The sequence below is a fragment of the Apodemus sylvaticus genome, unplaced genomic scaffold (genome assembly GCF_947179515.1).
Source record: "Apodemus sylvaticus unplaced genomic scaffold, mApoSyl1.1 scaffold_66, whole genome shotgun sequence".
Classification (NCBI taxonomy): Eukaryota; Metazoa; Chordata; class Mammalia; order Rodentia; family Muridae; genus Apodemus; species Apodemus sylvaticus.
In genome coordinates this window covers 1,128,258-1,142,902 of record NW_026263217.1, presented here as the reverse complement: position 1 = coordinate 1,142,902, position 14,645 = coordinate 1,128,258, and the positions used below count along the sequence as shown (strand labels likewise).

The 14,645-nt window shown below is 41.4% G+C and overlaps 1 protein-coding gene across 32 annotated transcripts in view; it reads right to left on the bottom strand.

Annotated features, from left to right (window-relative positions):
* Positions 1-3,072: 3,072 nt before the first annotated feature.
* Positions 3,073-14,645, bottom strand: part of LOC127676136 (myoferlin-like) — a 106,230-nt gene continuing 94,657 nt past the window's right edge. For 16 of the 32 annotated variants that reach the window (XM_052172087.1, XM_052172080.1, XM_052172091.1 and 13 more), the window contains 2 exons: positions 5,260-5,365; positions 3,073-3,157 (listed from right to left, as the gene is read on the bottom strand). In XM_052172087.1, the coding sequence (XP_052028047.1) occupies positions 5,291-5,365 (75 nt within the window). In that variant the 3' untranslated portion in view covers positions 3,073-3,157; positions 5,260-5,290. Of the gene's footprint in view, positions 3,158-5,259; positions 5,366-7,877; positions 7,993-8,597; positions 8,723-9,379; positions 9,558-13,543; positions 13,661-14,645 lie in introns of those variants that run through there. The other 16 variants (XM_052172095.1, XM_052172094.1, XM_052172102.1 and 13 more) reach the window with 4 other exon arrangements.

Below are 14,645 nucleotides of genomic sequence, written 5' to 3'. Positions count from 1 at the left end.
ATCTTGTATTAGAGCATATAAAGTTTACTGATAGTTTTTCTTTCTGACAGAGCATTTTAAAGCTATGAAATAATAGTCCTTTTAGAGAGGGCCACATCAGGATATCTGGATTTCCTCTTTTGGTTGAACTAGGGTAACTACAATAATTTGTTTAACTTAAGTTCAGTATTTGATCCAGATCCTTGATTGTCTAGTGTGCAGATCTGAGAAATGGCCAGTCAGGACATTTATTGATCATCTAAAATTAATTACCTCTCAATTCTTTCCTAATAACAATCACAGTAAAAGCAGGAAAGCTTTTCACCTCTCTTACAACCCTTTTTGTACTCTGACTAACCCTGCTTCCAAGTTGGTCTTAGAAATTGATTCTTGCACCGGCACCTCTTCATTTTAAGCCCCAAGAAAAGCCAGAGAGGTTGGAGGAACCCACTTAGTGTTTTATTTTTGCTTTTCACTGAACAGCCAAGGAACAGTCTGGAAGTGTTTCAGGAAAAACTTTCCAGCACTGAGCAGCTGCTCAAAGTAACTAAAAGAAGATTGAATGAAAGCTCTTCCCACACATTGCATTCACACTCTTTGACTTTTTGTTTCTCATAGACATTTGATATATGGATTATGGTTTCTTTCATGACATCATTCTACACTCTCATAAACTGACCTCTCAATAAACTTAGCAATGTCACTACAAGCATATGAATATCAACTTTACCATGGACTATTAATATTCCTGGGTTTTGGTCATATATTTATCACTATTTAATTTGTAACATCTTATGAGACTATATGGATTAGAAGATTCACCGCATAGCTCTAATGGAACTATAAATCAGATAAAGTTATCTCTAAAGGCATTGGTTCCTTGTCTTCTTTCTTAAGGGAATTCCTTGCAAACATGAATCAGATAACCGACAATGCTGTGCATAGTTTTGAGAGAATATTATAACCACAGCTACATTTAAAGGACTGAATGTTAATATTGTTGCTTTTCTTTAGAGCTTCCAGAAAATATTAAAATTTCAACAGAGGCATTTTTGCATCAATTTGCACATGGAAATTACCTTTCAGGACTTCAAGAAGTTTGACCTTGTTCTTCAATATGATGGTCTTCCCAATAGGAACCTAAAATACAGTTCCAGAAAAGGATGATAGGAAATTAGGTAAAGATACAGTAATGTGATTTTGACAGCACTGAACCTGTTTTATTCAGCTCATTTTTCCTCATTTTCAACTAAAATAAAGAAGATCACCAATAACAAAGAAACATCTGTCCCTTATTTTGAAATTCAAAAGTAAATTCACAGTCTTACGTATAACATTGAGGTTCCAGTAGGTCTCCAGCATCACATCTTTGTAGAGATTCTTCTGGGAAGGATCAAGTAAATCCCAGAGGAGGAGGAGGAGGAGAAGATGAAGTGGAGGAGGAAGAGGAGGAGGAGAAGTGAAGGAGGCAAATAGGAGAAGAAGATGAAAAAGAAGATGAAAAGGAAGACGGAGAAGAAGAAATAAAAGAAGAAGAAGAAGAAGAAGAAGAAAGAAGAAGAAGAAGAAGAAGAAGAAGAGAAGAAGAAGAAGAAGAAGAAGAAGGAGGATGAGGAGAGGAGGAGGAGGAGGAGGAGGAGGAGGAGGAGGAGGAGGAGGAGGAGGAGGAGGAGGAGGAGGAGGAGGAGGGGGAGGAAGAGGGGGAGGGGGAGGAGGAGGAGGAGGAAAGAGGAGGAAGAGGAGGAGGGAGAGGAGGAGGGGGAGGGGGAGGGGTAGGGGAGACGGAGGAGGGGAGGGAGAGAGGGAGAGGGAGAGGGAGAGGGAGAGGGAGAGCGAGAGGGAGAGGGAGAGGAAGAGGAAGAGGAAGAGGAAGAAGAAGAAGAAGAAGAAGAAGAAGAAGAAGAAGAAGAAGAAGAAGAAGAAGAAGAAGAAGAAGAAGAAGAAGAAGAAGAAGAAGATGTGTAACTCACTCGGATCTGAAAGGTATTTTAGGAAGTATCCTCTGCCTCTCAAGCATCACCTGAAGAAAACCATCAGTGGATTTATTCAGATAGCTTTAATCAGAAAGCTCCAAGCAGCCTTCCACAGATATTTTGGGTGTGTTTGAATGTGTTCCTCAGGGTTATATGTCTGAAGCTTTATTTGTGCTGTTATTGCAGGAGTGGGTTAGTTAGCATATGAACAGGCATTGTGTGAAGGTAGGCCCAGTCCCAGGTGCATGGTGCTTACTCTCTCTTATTCCTCTATTCCTCTCCAGTGATATAACACAATAAAAAAAAAAAGTTCTTGTTAAGTTTAGGTCTCTAAATCTTGACTTATCCTGCCTCTAGAACCCTAGAAAAGAAAGCTCTGTTCTTTGTAACTTCCCCGCCTGCGCTGTTCTGTTACAGCACCACAGAAGGAACTAAGACACTACCCTAGATACTCAAAGGTGTCTGTTTTCTCTTGTTCTTTCAGCCATGGAGGTGTGGGGTATTGCATCGACACTTATCCCGCACCTACTGTATACCTCACCTCTTCTGTCCTTCTTTGTGATCATCATCTTTAAATCCAACAACAGTTCTACCAACTGAGGACTGTGTTTTTCTCCCTTTTCCTGGTAGGGAAAATGGGCTGACAGGAATTGAAGAGCTTGCCCAAGGCCACACATGATTCAATATTTAAACCCAGGCTTTTCCCATCCACACTACAATAACATTTTAATTCTCTGTGTTGTGTTTTAGTATTCCATCATGCAAAATACTCTATGACAGCAGTGCAGACATGATGCTTTTCTTGCAGGTTCCTCTGGGACCCAACTTAAATTTTGGGTGGCTTTTACCCCATACATCCTTCAGTAGCCTCCTCAGTCCAATAAGTCCTTGTTTTTATTTTTGATAAGATCCAATCCCAGTGGTAGATATCATACCAGAAGCCCCACCCACCACCTGCCCCACCCTTCATGTTATCCGCAGAATCCATCTGGAAACAGATGACAAGGTCTACCTCTTCAGTAAGCTGCATCAATTTATCGAGCCACTCCTCGATCTCCAGCAAGGTGGATTTCACATCCGTGGCTTCAGATCTCATCCTCAGAGCTGCCTCATGTATCTGCGAGAGAAACCTGGACCGCAACTTTTGGATCTGAGTATCTAGAACTGTGACGTTGATTTTTCCTTCTGTGACAGGCAAGGTGTATCTATAAGAAGAGAAGAGAAACAAAAGCTAAGAATGACATTCTAGGCTTCAAAACTCGGTTCGCTTATGTTTGCCCACATGTTTAATGTATGTCTGCATGCCATTTCACGTAGATCGACATGTCTGTAATCTCCTGATTCTACAGGGGCTGCTTGCTTTAAACCGTAGTTGAGGATGTCTGTGGCATTGGCAGAACAGAAAAGGGAACACAAAAATTAAATCTGCAAAGTCTAAATGTTCCCAGCGCCATCATCTTCATCAGAAGGTTCTCCGAGAGTTCCAGAAGATGGGAAGGACGACATGTATAGCACAATGTCTATCCAAGTTAAGACTCCACAAGAAAAACAGGACGTGGATTAGACCCCTGCCAGCTGAGCCTCCCTCTCACCGTGGCATAGGTGAGACCACAGGGCAAGACTGTCACCAGTACCAGAAAATTCGACTCATAATGTCTCCACCTAGAATTTACCGTCACTTGCATGCCACCCAACTCCTTGTGTGAAGGATATCCTAGCATGGTTTTCCTCAAACATGGAATTTCCTACTACAGAACATTTAGAAAGCTTCTTTGAAAATAGTTTGCATTCTCACGCCTGTGCTTTCTTTGGCAAATCCCACAGTTCACAGGCATTTTCCAAGTGAAAGCTGTAACTGCATGTTTTTGTTTGATTTCATTAACAACTGAGGCTACACGTGTATAAAGGTTTAAGATCCTGCAGTGGCTGCGCGTAAGGCAAAAATTTAAGGGAATGTTGTTGCGCTCAGAAGTCAACACTTGAGCCCTTTGAATGTGAGAAGCTGGCCGTGAGAGGGGCAGAAGTGATAAGTGGGTAAATCATTCTCCGCAGCACTGGGGCCTCCCTGCTTCCTTATCTGTAATTAAGAGGTCACTCCTTAGGATGCCTAAGTCTGTCAGTGGGAGCTTTGAATGCTCACAAAGCCAGTGACTCTTTGATTTTAGCTGTTCGCCAATGATGGGAATGAACCACTAGGAGGCGCAACTGGACAGGGGGGGACTAAGGGCCTTACCCTAGAAGGGGAAATGTCTGCTTCCACAGAGCAGAGTACTCCATGCTCTTTTCTTTTTGACCTTCCTTGTCCAGTGCTTTATTATTAGGCAACATTTAAAATGAGGTTGGAATGAGTCACTTTCTCTTTTGAAATTTAAATGCCAACAGATCTGAGTTACTTCAAGTCACAGCTATGAAATGTCCTCTGGCTAAGTCTGTGTCCTGGCTTTGTCTAACTTAGCTTGGAGTGTTTGTGTTTGTGTGTGTGTGTGTGTGTGTGTGTGTGTGTGTGTGTGTGTGTGTGCATGTGTGTGTGTTAGTGTTGTTATTGTTGTTGCTGTTGTTGTTGTTGTTTCTTCTCTGTTTCTTAGTATATAATGAATTTGCACGTCTTCCTTGTTTAGGGGCTGTTCTAACTATCTGCTACTCCTGTTTTAGTGTTAAGTATTTTGTAAGGAGCGCAGAGTGCTTGAAACACTTAGTAACAACAACTACAGCACAAACAAGCTATTTCTAAAGACATGAATTAGGAACATTGTCCCGAGTTGTGGAAGCCATGATCCTATCTTTCTGTGGAAGTCAGAAGTCCTTCTTCAGGAGGGTAGCTCAGGCTATCTCTCCTCCTTCTCTTCCATCCCCTACCCTTTGCCTCAGACTGCTGGGCCAGATTCTCAGAATCCAGCCTGGGCCTCCCTGGGCTACTTTAGACTTGGCACCAAACCAGAGAATGGAGGTTTTCTGTGTGATTCAGAAACTTCTTCTGGGGTGGGGTGGGACTTTCAAGGAGCCCAAAACAATGCCCAAATGCATTTCTCTTCCTTCCTTCCTTCCTTCCTTCCTTCCTTCCTTCCTTCCTTCCTTCCTTCCTTCCTTCCTTCCTTCCTTCCTTCCTTCCATCCTTCCTTTCCTTTCCTTTCCTTTCCTTTCCTTTCCTTTCCTTTCCTTTCCTTTCCTTTCCTTTCCTTTCCTTTCCTTTCCTTTCCTTTCCTTTCCTTTCCTTTCCAGAGAAAAACTTGACAAGATTCGAGAAGCATTTACAGTCTAAGAATTCAGGGCATGCTGGGATGAGGATATAGGAGGCCGATTACTGTACCTCATGTCTTCTATGACTTCATCTATCATCTTCAGCCACACCTCGCCAACTGGTTTGCAGGAATTTTACCTTGGATCCCTGATTTTACAGCCTCTATATTTGATTGCTGAAGAATTAAGAAAGAGGAGAGAGAACTGATAACTCTGCCATTATACTCAAGAAAGTGTTATTTCCAAGGCAGGGTAGAGGGTGGGCATGGGGTCAGGGACATAAAAAGATTTAGTTACAGGAAGCCAGAGGGCTTTGTTTCTCACTCAGTGATATTTACCATAGCTTTGTGCTATTTACCTTTATTCAAAATGCAATCAACACTGATAAGTTTAAGCAATAGCGAAAACCTTATCCTGTCTCTTGACCTTTGGAACTATGTAAATATTTTATGTACTCCAAAAATAAACAGAAAGAAACCATCAGGAATAGGTGAGGGAACCCACAAAAGGATATACGTGGAAATAGTATGGGCTCAGTTATATTTCAGATGGACAGCTGAACTAACCCATGTAACCTATGAAAATAGTACTTTAGCTATTTGTCCTTAGTTTCAGGGCAAAGGAAATCCAAAAGTATCAAACTTGAATCACTGTGAACTTGCTCACAGTGGCTGATGTGTGGAGTTTAAGTTTGAACAAATGAATGATTACAGTTGGGATAGCAGAAACTGGGATCTCACTGAAGGAAAGATAGACTAAGTCCTTGGTGGTAGATTAAAATTGGAGGCACCATTCTGGCCTTCAATATTTTAACAGATATAGAAATAAGTTTATACATATATCTGTGTGTATGTATGTATATGCCCATGCATATGAGTGTGACCATGAACTTCTTGGCCACAAGGCCTATAAGCAACAGTATAGTAACCATAAGCACTCTAGTACCCAGATCTTGTTTTTCAAATGTCACTTCCTATTAAAATGACCACAGCATCTCAGAGAAATGGTTATTTCAGGGCTGGAGCTGGGAAAGTACAAGCTAAGCCCAGCATATGCTGATGTGCTAGAGCTGAGCATCTGCCAACAAAGAGAGGAAGGGAGTGCCTGCTCTGCCTAGCCAAGGTCAGGGAAGTCACTCTCTTTGTCAAGACCAGCCTGAGCTCAGACAACTCGGTCAGTGGAAGAAGAGGATAAGGGGAACCAGGGCATAAACCAAAAAAACAAAACCCTGAAGAATGGCCCCAACATAATTAGAAGGTTGTCTGATTCTCCACCAACTCCCTTGAGGAAGGAAAATGGAAACTAATAAAAAAATATTGTATTTTGGGCTGGAGAGATGGCTCAGTGGTTAAGAGCACTAACTGATCTTCCAGAGGTCCTGAGTTCAATTCCCTGCAACCACATGGTAGCTCACAGCCATCTGTAAGGGGATCTAATGCCGCTTCTGGTATGTCTGAAGACATCGACAGTGTCTTCAAAAACATAAAATAAATAAATAAATCTAAAAATGATACCGCATTTCAATTTCAGCTTTATTTATTTTTACAAATATTAATTTAAAATTTTTATAAATTAAAATGTATAAATATTTAAATTTAATTTTTTTTCGTTTTTTTATTTTATGGGCACAAGTGTTTGCCAACATGTATGTCTGTGTGCCACACATATGCCTGGTGCTTTTGGAAGCCAAAAAATGGGCAACAGATCCCTTGGAATGGGAGCTACAGGTGGTTGTGAGTTCTAGGAAGAGAACCCATGTCCTCTGGAAAGGCAGCAAACACTCTTAGTCACAGGACTATCTATCCATTGCCTCCATTCCATCTTTACTAATCAGGAAATCACACTGAAGTCCAGTCATCCTTGAGTATTTGTGCGCCCACCCCCGACACGTGGAGGCCTTTTATTTGTAAGGACTTTGGTCTGTGATGCTCCCTGGGGTTATCAGCCAAATGAAACCAAGCGATGGATTGAAGCTGCAGGTTCCATTGAGCCTGATCACTCTGATCACTCACTGCCTGTGAGGTTCTGTCTTCTGACCGCTGTCTTCTCAGCTCTGTGGTCATCAGTGATTTCCAGTTCCCTCATGCAACCACATCCCTCGCCATAGGCCGAAACCAGACTATGGCTTTGGAACCTACTAAGGACCTGGCACATGCCTTGTTGCTATTCTTGAGGGCATCAGCCAGGACATTCACATGCACCATGTTGGTGGTATAGAAAGATGGTTTTATATATCTATATCTATATCTATATCTACATCTACATCTATATCTATCTATCTATCTATCTATCTATCTATCTATCTATCTATCTATCTATCTATATCTATATCAATCTATCTCTATCTATCTCTATCTATCTATCTATCTATCTATCTATCTATCTATCTATCTATCTATCTTTGATATAAAGCAGCCTGCATATCAAAAAGCAATATTTTTAGTTTGCTATAGAGTTTTTCATCAGATATTTTCTCATATATCTTGGTCTAACATTTATCAAATACTGTAAACTGAAACAATATTGTTATTAACTTATTTCAATCACATATTAATGAGATTAATGTGATATTTCCATACATATGAGATGGATAGATTATGCCCAAACACTCCTTCCCCACCCACCCATTTGCACTCTAAATTAATATTAATGCTGGGTGGGATTTATAGAAATAGCTTAGTATCTTACATTAAGTAGAAGTGTCTCAAACGTGGCCCTTTCTCCTCACTCTTGTAGCCTACCAGTGTCAAGAAGACCATCTTGTCTGTTCTTAAGCAGGTCTACCAGAGAAACACCCCCCAACCTCCTCCAGGCTTCAGGGAAGGAGTGTTCCCCCAGTCTGAAGCAAGAGCAGAGACTGGTGGGCCTTCCCATAGCAGAAATTCTCTCTGTAATAGAGCAAAGTAATACAAATTGCAAACCAGGCTATTGGAACAAGGTGCCCTTTATATGCAAATCATGTTGACACCAGTTCCCTTTCCTCTGCCCTGTGGCATCCTCCCTTCTTTGACAGTCAGAAAGCAAGCACTCACTTAAACCTAAGATAGACTTCCTTGTGGTGGGTGTGGCTGTACAACTGGAATTCTGGTGAATGGAAAGTGAGCAGAAATCTGGGTGTTTCCTAAAGAGAGACTCTTGTCACATTCTCGGTTTTTTTCCTCCTCTTAGGCTGGAGGGTGGGTGTCCTGGTGCTGTGTCTATGGGATGGACAGAGGTAACTCCTTAGTAAAGGGTAGAATGGCCAGGGGGAAAGGACAGGCACGGGTACCATTTCCCTCCGTTGTTGGTAATCTGCTCTACTGTTGACCACTGTGTGTTGGAGACATGGTACTACAGATGCCTAGGGTGTGTATTACCCCATGTTTACCTTACTGTCTGCTAAAAGTAAATGCTGCACAGATAACTCACCAGCCATTCTGCCATGACTAGGAGAGTATTCACTGCGTCCAGGCGGTAACTAATATCCTCCCAGTAGGAAGTCAGGGTGACGATGGGCTTTGTGTGGGCCCAAGGTAAGTAGTAATAGTAGTTCCCTGATATGGAGAGTCAGGATTCAGAAAACAGGGACACTTGAAGTTGACCCATCCTCTGTTCTTTGCAAACCTTGGCTGCTGGTACGGGCTTGGCATTACTCAAGAGACTTTCTGCAATTAAGACTAAACACTTCACACTCACTAGGGCTTTTTATGTTTTAAGTCAGCATGGGCAAAAAAAATTTTAGGTAAAAATATAGCAATTCTGTTGGACTGTTTATGTGCATAGAGCCGGATACATACACACACAATTAAAAAGAAAAAAAAAATCTTCTAAAAGAGAACTAGGTGATAGAACTGGGTAACTACTAGTAAGAATCAAAAGCCTGGCTTTTCCAGTGTCTGAGCCAGAGTGCGACCATTGTCAACTGAGGAATCTAAAGGGGATTTGCACTTGGTGGGGTACAGCTGCTTGAGGGAGTGTGGTATTTACTGGGGTCATCACCTTGGGATTTCATGAACTCTGGTGTCCAGCCTGGGACACTGGCCCATGGGTGTAACGACTCTTGTGGGTACCTAACGTCCAATGCTCTTTCTTACATTATCTAATGAGAAGCTGGGGATAATAGCCATCAGAGCTAAATACAGCGTGTGCCTCTTGTGCTGAGATGGACCCTCTGTAAGCACGAACAGGAGAGAACTTCACACCACTCTTACCATCAAACACTGCGCGGCTGTATTGAGTTGTTGATGCCAAAGGATTACAGGTTGCATCAAACTTGTTGCCATAGTTCCCGATGCTGACTTCGAACTGAATGGCCTCACCGACATCTTGCAACATGATGGCTGAATGGAAGACGGCAGACAGGCTGCACTTCAGCCTTCGCTGGTATTTCTAAACAGAAGGAACGCACATAAGGTTCAGGACCGTCTCACATGTCTGTATTTATACGTGGATTTCCAGCAGACCAAAGGCTAAGCCTAGTTAATTAGTGCTGTACTAAATGCCACAGGACTATGTTTTCAGATCCCTTGACTCTCCGTCTCTTGTTAGTGGGCAGAGACTAAAGGGTTGTCACCATGGAAATGATTATCAGAAGGGGAAAACAATGCAAATGTCCGCAAGTCATGCTTCAAACAAATTATGTTACTGTTATAATAGGATAAAAACTCATAACAACTTAAGCCTTAGTGCAAGCATAGGAAAGGGAAATATGTTATCTTATTATTTATTTTGCTGGTGATTAAACTCAGACCTTTATACATGCTAGGCAAGTACTCTACCAGAGAAATATATCCCCTGCTCCAAAAGAATATCTTTAAAGTGAATTTATTAAATAAATATTTTTTTAATATTGATGCACAGGTAGAGGGTCTGGAAGAATATAACAGCAATACTATAAAAGGCGGAGAGATATGGCAACTTTCTTTCTAACTTATATGTGTTTGATATTTTGAGTCGCTTAAGTATTAATTTCCTAATCAAAAATAACAATAAAGATTTTAATTTTCAACTTAAAAATGAGTGGAGTTATATTCCCTCCCTTTTTCTAATCCACCTTCAGTCTCTTTTCTCTCTCTCTTTCTCTCTCTCTCTGTCTGTCTCTCTGTCTGTCTGTCTCTCTGTCTGTCTCTCTCTTCTCTTGAATAATTTAACTGATCCTTTCCTTCTCTTCTTATCTGTACCACGGTCTTTATTCAACCGAATGAATCACTAATTGGGTGGGGCTTGCTTGTATGAGGCACAACTTTGGACACCTATTTATAGAGATACCCAGACAATGGCCTCAAAAACATTCAAAAACAAAACTAAACCAAGATTCTTTTTATTTATTAAGCATAACCAGACATAATTATTTACAAGTTTTTTCTTTCTTCCTCATACATCCGTGTTCAAGCTATCACAGTGCCCTTCCTGTTCCGTGTTCAAGCTATCACAGTGCCCTTCCAGTTCCCCAGGACTCCTGAGGAGGCATCTACTTTACATCACTAAAGGGAGTACTTGAAAAAAACATCCTGGTAAAGGGAGAGCCTTTCCCATGCATCTTACCAACTAAGGTGATCCGAAGTCTGAACCCTCTCAGTATTGAAAGACACTTTCCTACTCAATTCAATCAAAACCAAGCAAACATCTTGTTACCATCTAGTCATTGATTATAGCTTTTTTACCACTGCCCTATTAGTTGTTAAGAATTTTACACAGTGTATTGTTGTGCTATTCATCCCCCCTCAACTTCTCCCAGGTCCTATGGCTTTATTTAAATTATCTTTTTTTTTGAAAACAAGTTTACTCTAGTGTGTGTGTGTGTCTGTGTGTGTGTGCCTGAGTGCCTTGTATGTAATGTGAATCACGTCTTTGCAGGAGCCACAGGGGGTTTAAAAGTGTTGGGTACCCTAAAACTGGAATTATAGATGGTTGTAAGGCCTCATATCAAACCCTCTGCAAGAGCAGTAAGTGATCCTAAATGCTGAGTCATCTATCCAGCCCTCTGACCCCCAAATCAATGATCTTTTTCTAAAAAGCACAAATTTATGTCTCCATCATTATATAGAGGGTACTTTCCCCATTACACACCAATTTTAAAAACCATGGTACGTATGATTATGTGTGCCTATGTGTGTGTGTGTGTGTATATATATATATATATATATATATATATATATATATATATATATATATATATATATATATATATATATATATATATAAATACATAAGAAAATACATATACATATAAAGATTTACCATTTTAGGACTCAAGTACATTCACATCACCAACGACCCAGGTACATTTGCATCTATTCAAATGAACTCTTTTCACATTGCAAAGCTGACATTCAAAGAAAAACTTTGCATCTCTCCTTTCCACTAGCCCCTGGGCAGCTACCATCCTGTGCTGTGCATAATTCACTTAGCACAATGTTTTCTATATTATCCATGTTGCAGCACACATACCTTCACATAACCCTTTCCCAGTACTATTTTGTTGTATGGAGACACTTCATTTGTTTATCTAGTAACCTAGTGATGGATACACACGGAGCTTCCACCTTTTGGCTATGATGATAACATTGGATAGTAGCTTCTACCTTTTGGCTATGATAAACAACACTGGGTGTGTACGCTCCTGCTTCCAAACCCTTTGAATCTGCACTCAGATGTAAAACCGCTAGATTCTAGAGTGATTCTATTTTTATTTTTGGTGGGGAGGGGGCTGCTTTAAGAACGGGCTTTATTTTGTTTCAAGCTCTCACTATGCCTAGGCTGGCTTTGAACTCACAACCCCTTGGTTCAGTCTCTAGGTGCTGGGATTATAAACATGCCTCGCCATGCCTGGTTTCTGTGAGAACTTTTATCATCTTGTAGTCTTGTAGAGGTATAAAGAGAAGGGAGCAGTCCTCTAGAAAGCTCATGACCATGAAGTTGCCATTTTGGTGAAAGGCATTTTGACCTAGCAGATAAAGCAGAACCCCCTAAGAAAGTTCCGTCAGAAACTCCTCTGAGCTCTTGCAGAATTCTTTCTAAATCATTGGCTGCGATCTCAGCTTCACTTTCAATTGCAGTCATAATTTTATATGCAACATAACGTCTTCTTTATTAAATGCTAAGCATGATTTAAGAAAAGGGAAGTTGTTTTTTTTAAAAAAGGAACTATGATTTGGGCCCTGAGTCTGAGGTACAATTTCTAGACTTGGTTTATGGAAGCGAGACAACCCACCCTAACTGTGAGACCATCACCGTGCATGAGGTAGGGCTCTGGGCAGATCAAAAAGAAAAACGGGAGCTGATTATGACAGTCACCTTGTCCTGCTTTATGATGAAGCCATAATAAAGAAAAAGTATGACTAATACAAATAACTTCTTTCTTTTAAATCCTTAGAAATTTCAAATTTAAGCTTCTGAATCTCCCAGCATACTTGAATCATGTATAATTCAGGGAACTTCATTGCAAGGATGGCTCAGTAGCATCAGGCCCCTGATAAATGGCCTCAGTGTCCCCTGCAACACCAGTACCAGAGCAGAAGGCTAGATAGGAAGCTTTTAAACTCAAATATCCAGGCTAAAGCTTCCCAGGTAATTGGTGCGAGTAGCTGGCACAAGCTCCTGCTAGTATGTCTTCCTTATCACAATGAAATGTACTCTCAACTCTAAGCCAAAATTAACCCCTCTTTTTAAAAGTTGCTTTTGTCCAGTATCTCATCACAGCAATAGAAACAAACAAACAAAATACCTAAAACCCAATACAGGATCCAGAAAGAAGGATTGTGATTGTTCCGAAGGGAACAAAGAGAGAGCATGGGGTGTTTGCTGAGTGGGGAAGACGATGTATCTGGCTAAATTTGTGCTGCACAGACATGGAAGTCAAGATTCCATCAGGAACCCCAGGATGTTCTCATGCAATGCCTGCACAGTTGCCCACAAAAGGCTTCCCAGGCTCCTCCCACTGGGACACCTGACCTCTGGAAAGAAGTTTGGGCTTCTTGCAATCACCACAATTAGTCAAGACTGGCATACACTGTCAGACAAAGATGGACCCACTTTGGACCACTTTACAAGTCCAAGCACAATAAGGAGCTCCACTACCGTCTGCTCACTTGCCCCAGAGTCCGGCTGCTTGAGATGAGGTAACTGAGAGCTTAAGGAGAGGTAGAAACATAAACATGATTTAGAGACACTGGGTTCTTCGGCTTTGGTTCTGGGATCTCTCTGCATAGCAAATCTTAAGGGCAAAACTGCTTACTATCAAGGAAAGCTAAATTACAGACATGTAAAGGCCTAGAATCAGGATGAGGAAGGAATGTTTCGAGCAAGTCTGATCTTTGCTGGTAAGCAGCTGCAAGGTGGACATACTTTGACTACAACATTTAAAAAGAGCCTACCTCTCCTTCTCCTTGTGTTGAGACTTTGTGGAGGTGTTAGGAAAAGAAGAAGTCTTACACCACCCCCAAGAAGAGTAAACAGAAGAGGTGGTGGGGTAAGCTGTCTGTCCTGAAATGCTTTAAGATAAACGAAAATGGCGAAATTAATCACCTTCATTTAAAAATGCCCTTTGGATGAACATATTCTGAAGTGCTTATAGTCAGCCACTTGGACAGACATTACTGCAGCAAGTATTTATTGTCTGACTTGTAGCTTCAGCAAAATCAGACAACAAGTAATTGTGTATGGTTTAATAAAAAAGCAGGAAGTGCAAAGCAAAAACAGAAAACAGACCAGAGAATGACAATGAAAAAAAGGAAACTACACCAGAGGCCCACAAAGGCAGTAGGTGCTCAAATAATGCTGCCTTTACAACCTTTGGTCTTCTTTTCTCTGCCTGGAGCCTTCTATGGAAGCACCAGGCTGGAGCTGCTGCTGTCCCCTGGTGAGATCCATCCACCAGGCCCACCCAGAACCAGGGCAGTTCTGCTCCAGGGAGTGGGTCACTCTTGACTCTGACAAACAAGTTCCCTTTCAACTGCGGTCTCAGAGCTATCCCCAAACACACAGCCTTTGTAGGACAATGACCAGGATCATGTTCTAGGCTGAGCTGAGCATAGATGTCCATTTCACTCTGCCCCAGATCCCGCTGCGCCATGGCTGGGGTGCGCTTAGGCCCCAAGCTTCTCTCTTGCCTTTGAACTGCTAGTTGGTTGGGTTTTTTTGTTTGTTTGTGGTTTTTGTTTTGTTTTGTTTTGGTCTTTTTTTGTTTGTTTGTTTTTTGTTTTTTGGCTTACTCTTTTTGGTTGTTTGCTTCCCCCCACCCCGCCCCCATTTTTATTAATGAAGTGTGTGGTATAAGTTATTTCAATATCTGTGTATAATTATTTGTTATGAAGAGAACATATTCTGTTTTTTGTTCAGGCTAATGGCAGGCTGTTCTTTGATGGCCACCACTGGCGGATGCAGTGGCTCATACACATCGTTGGTACTTTTCATTTTTGGCCTTCAGTTTTTAAGCAAATGAAGGAAATGGGCCTTCTTATCTCTTGGCACTCAGCA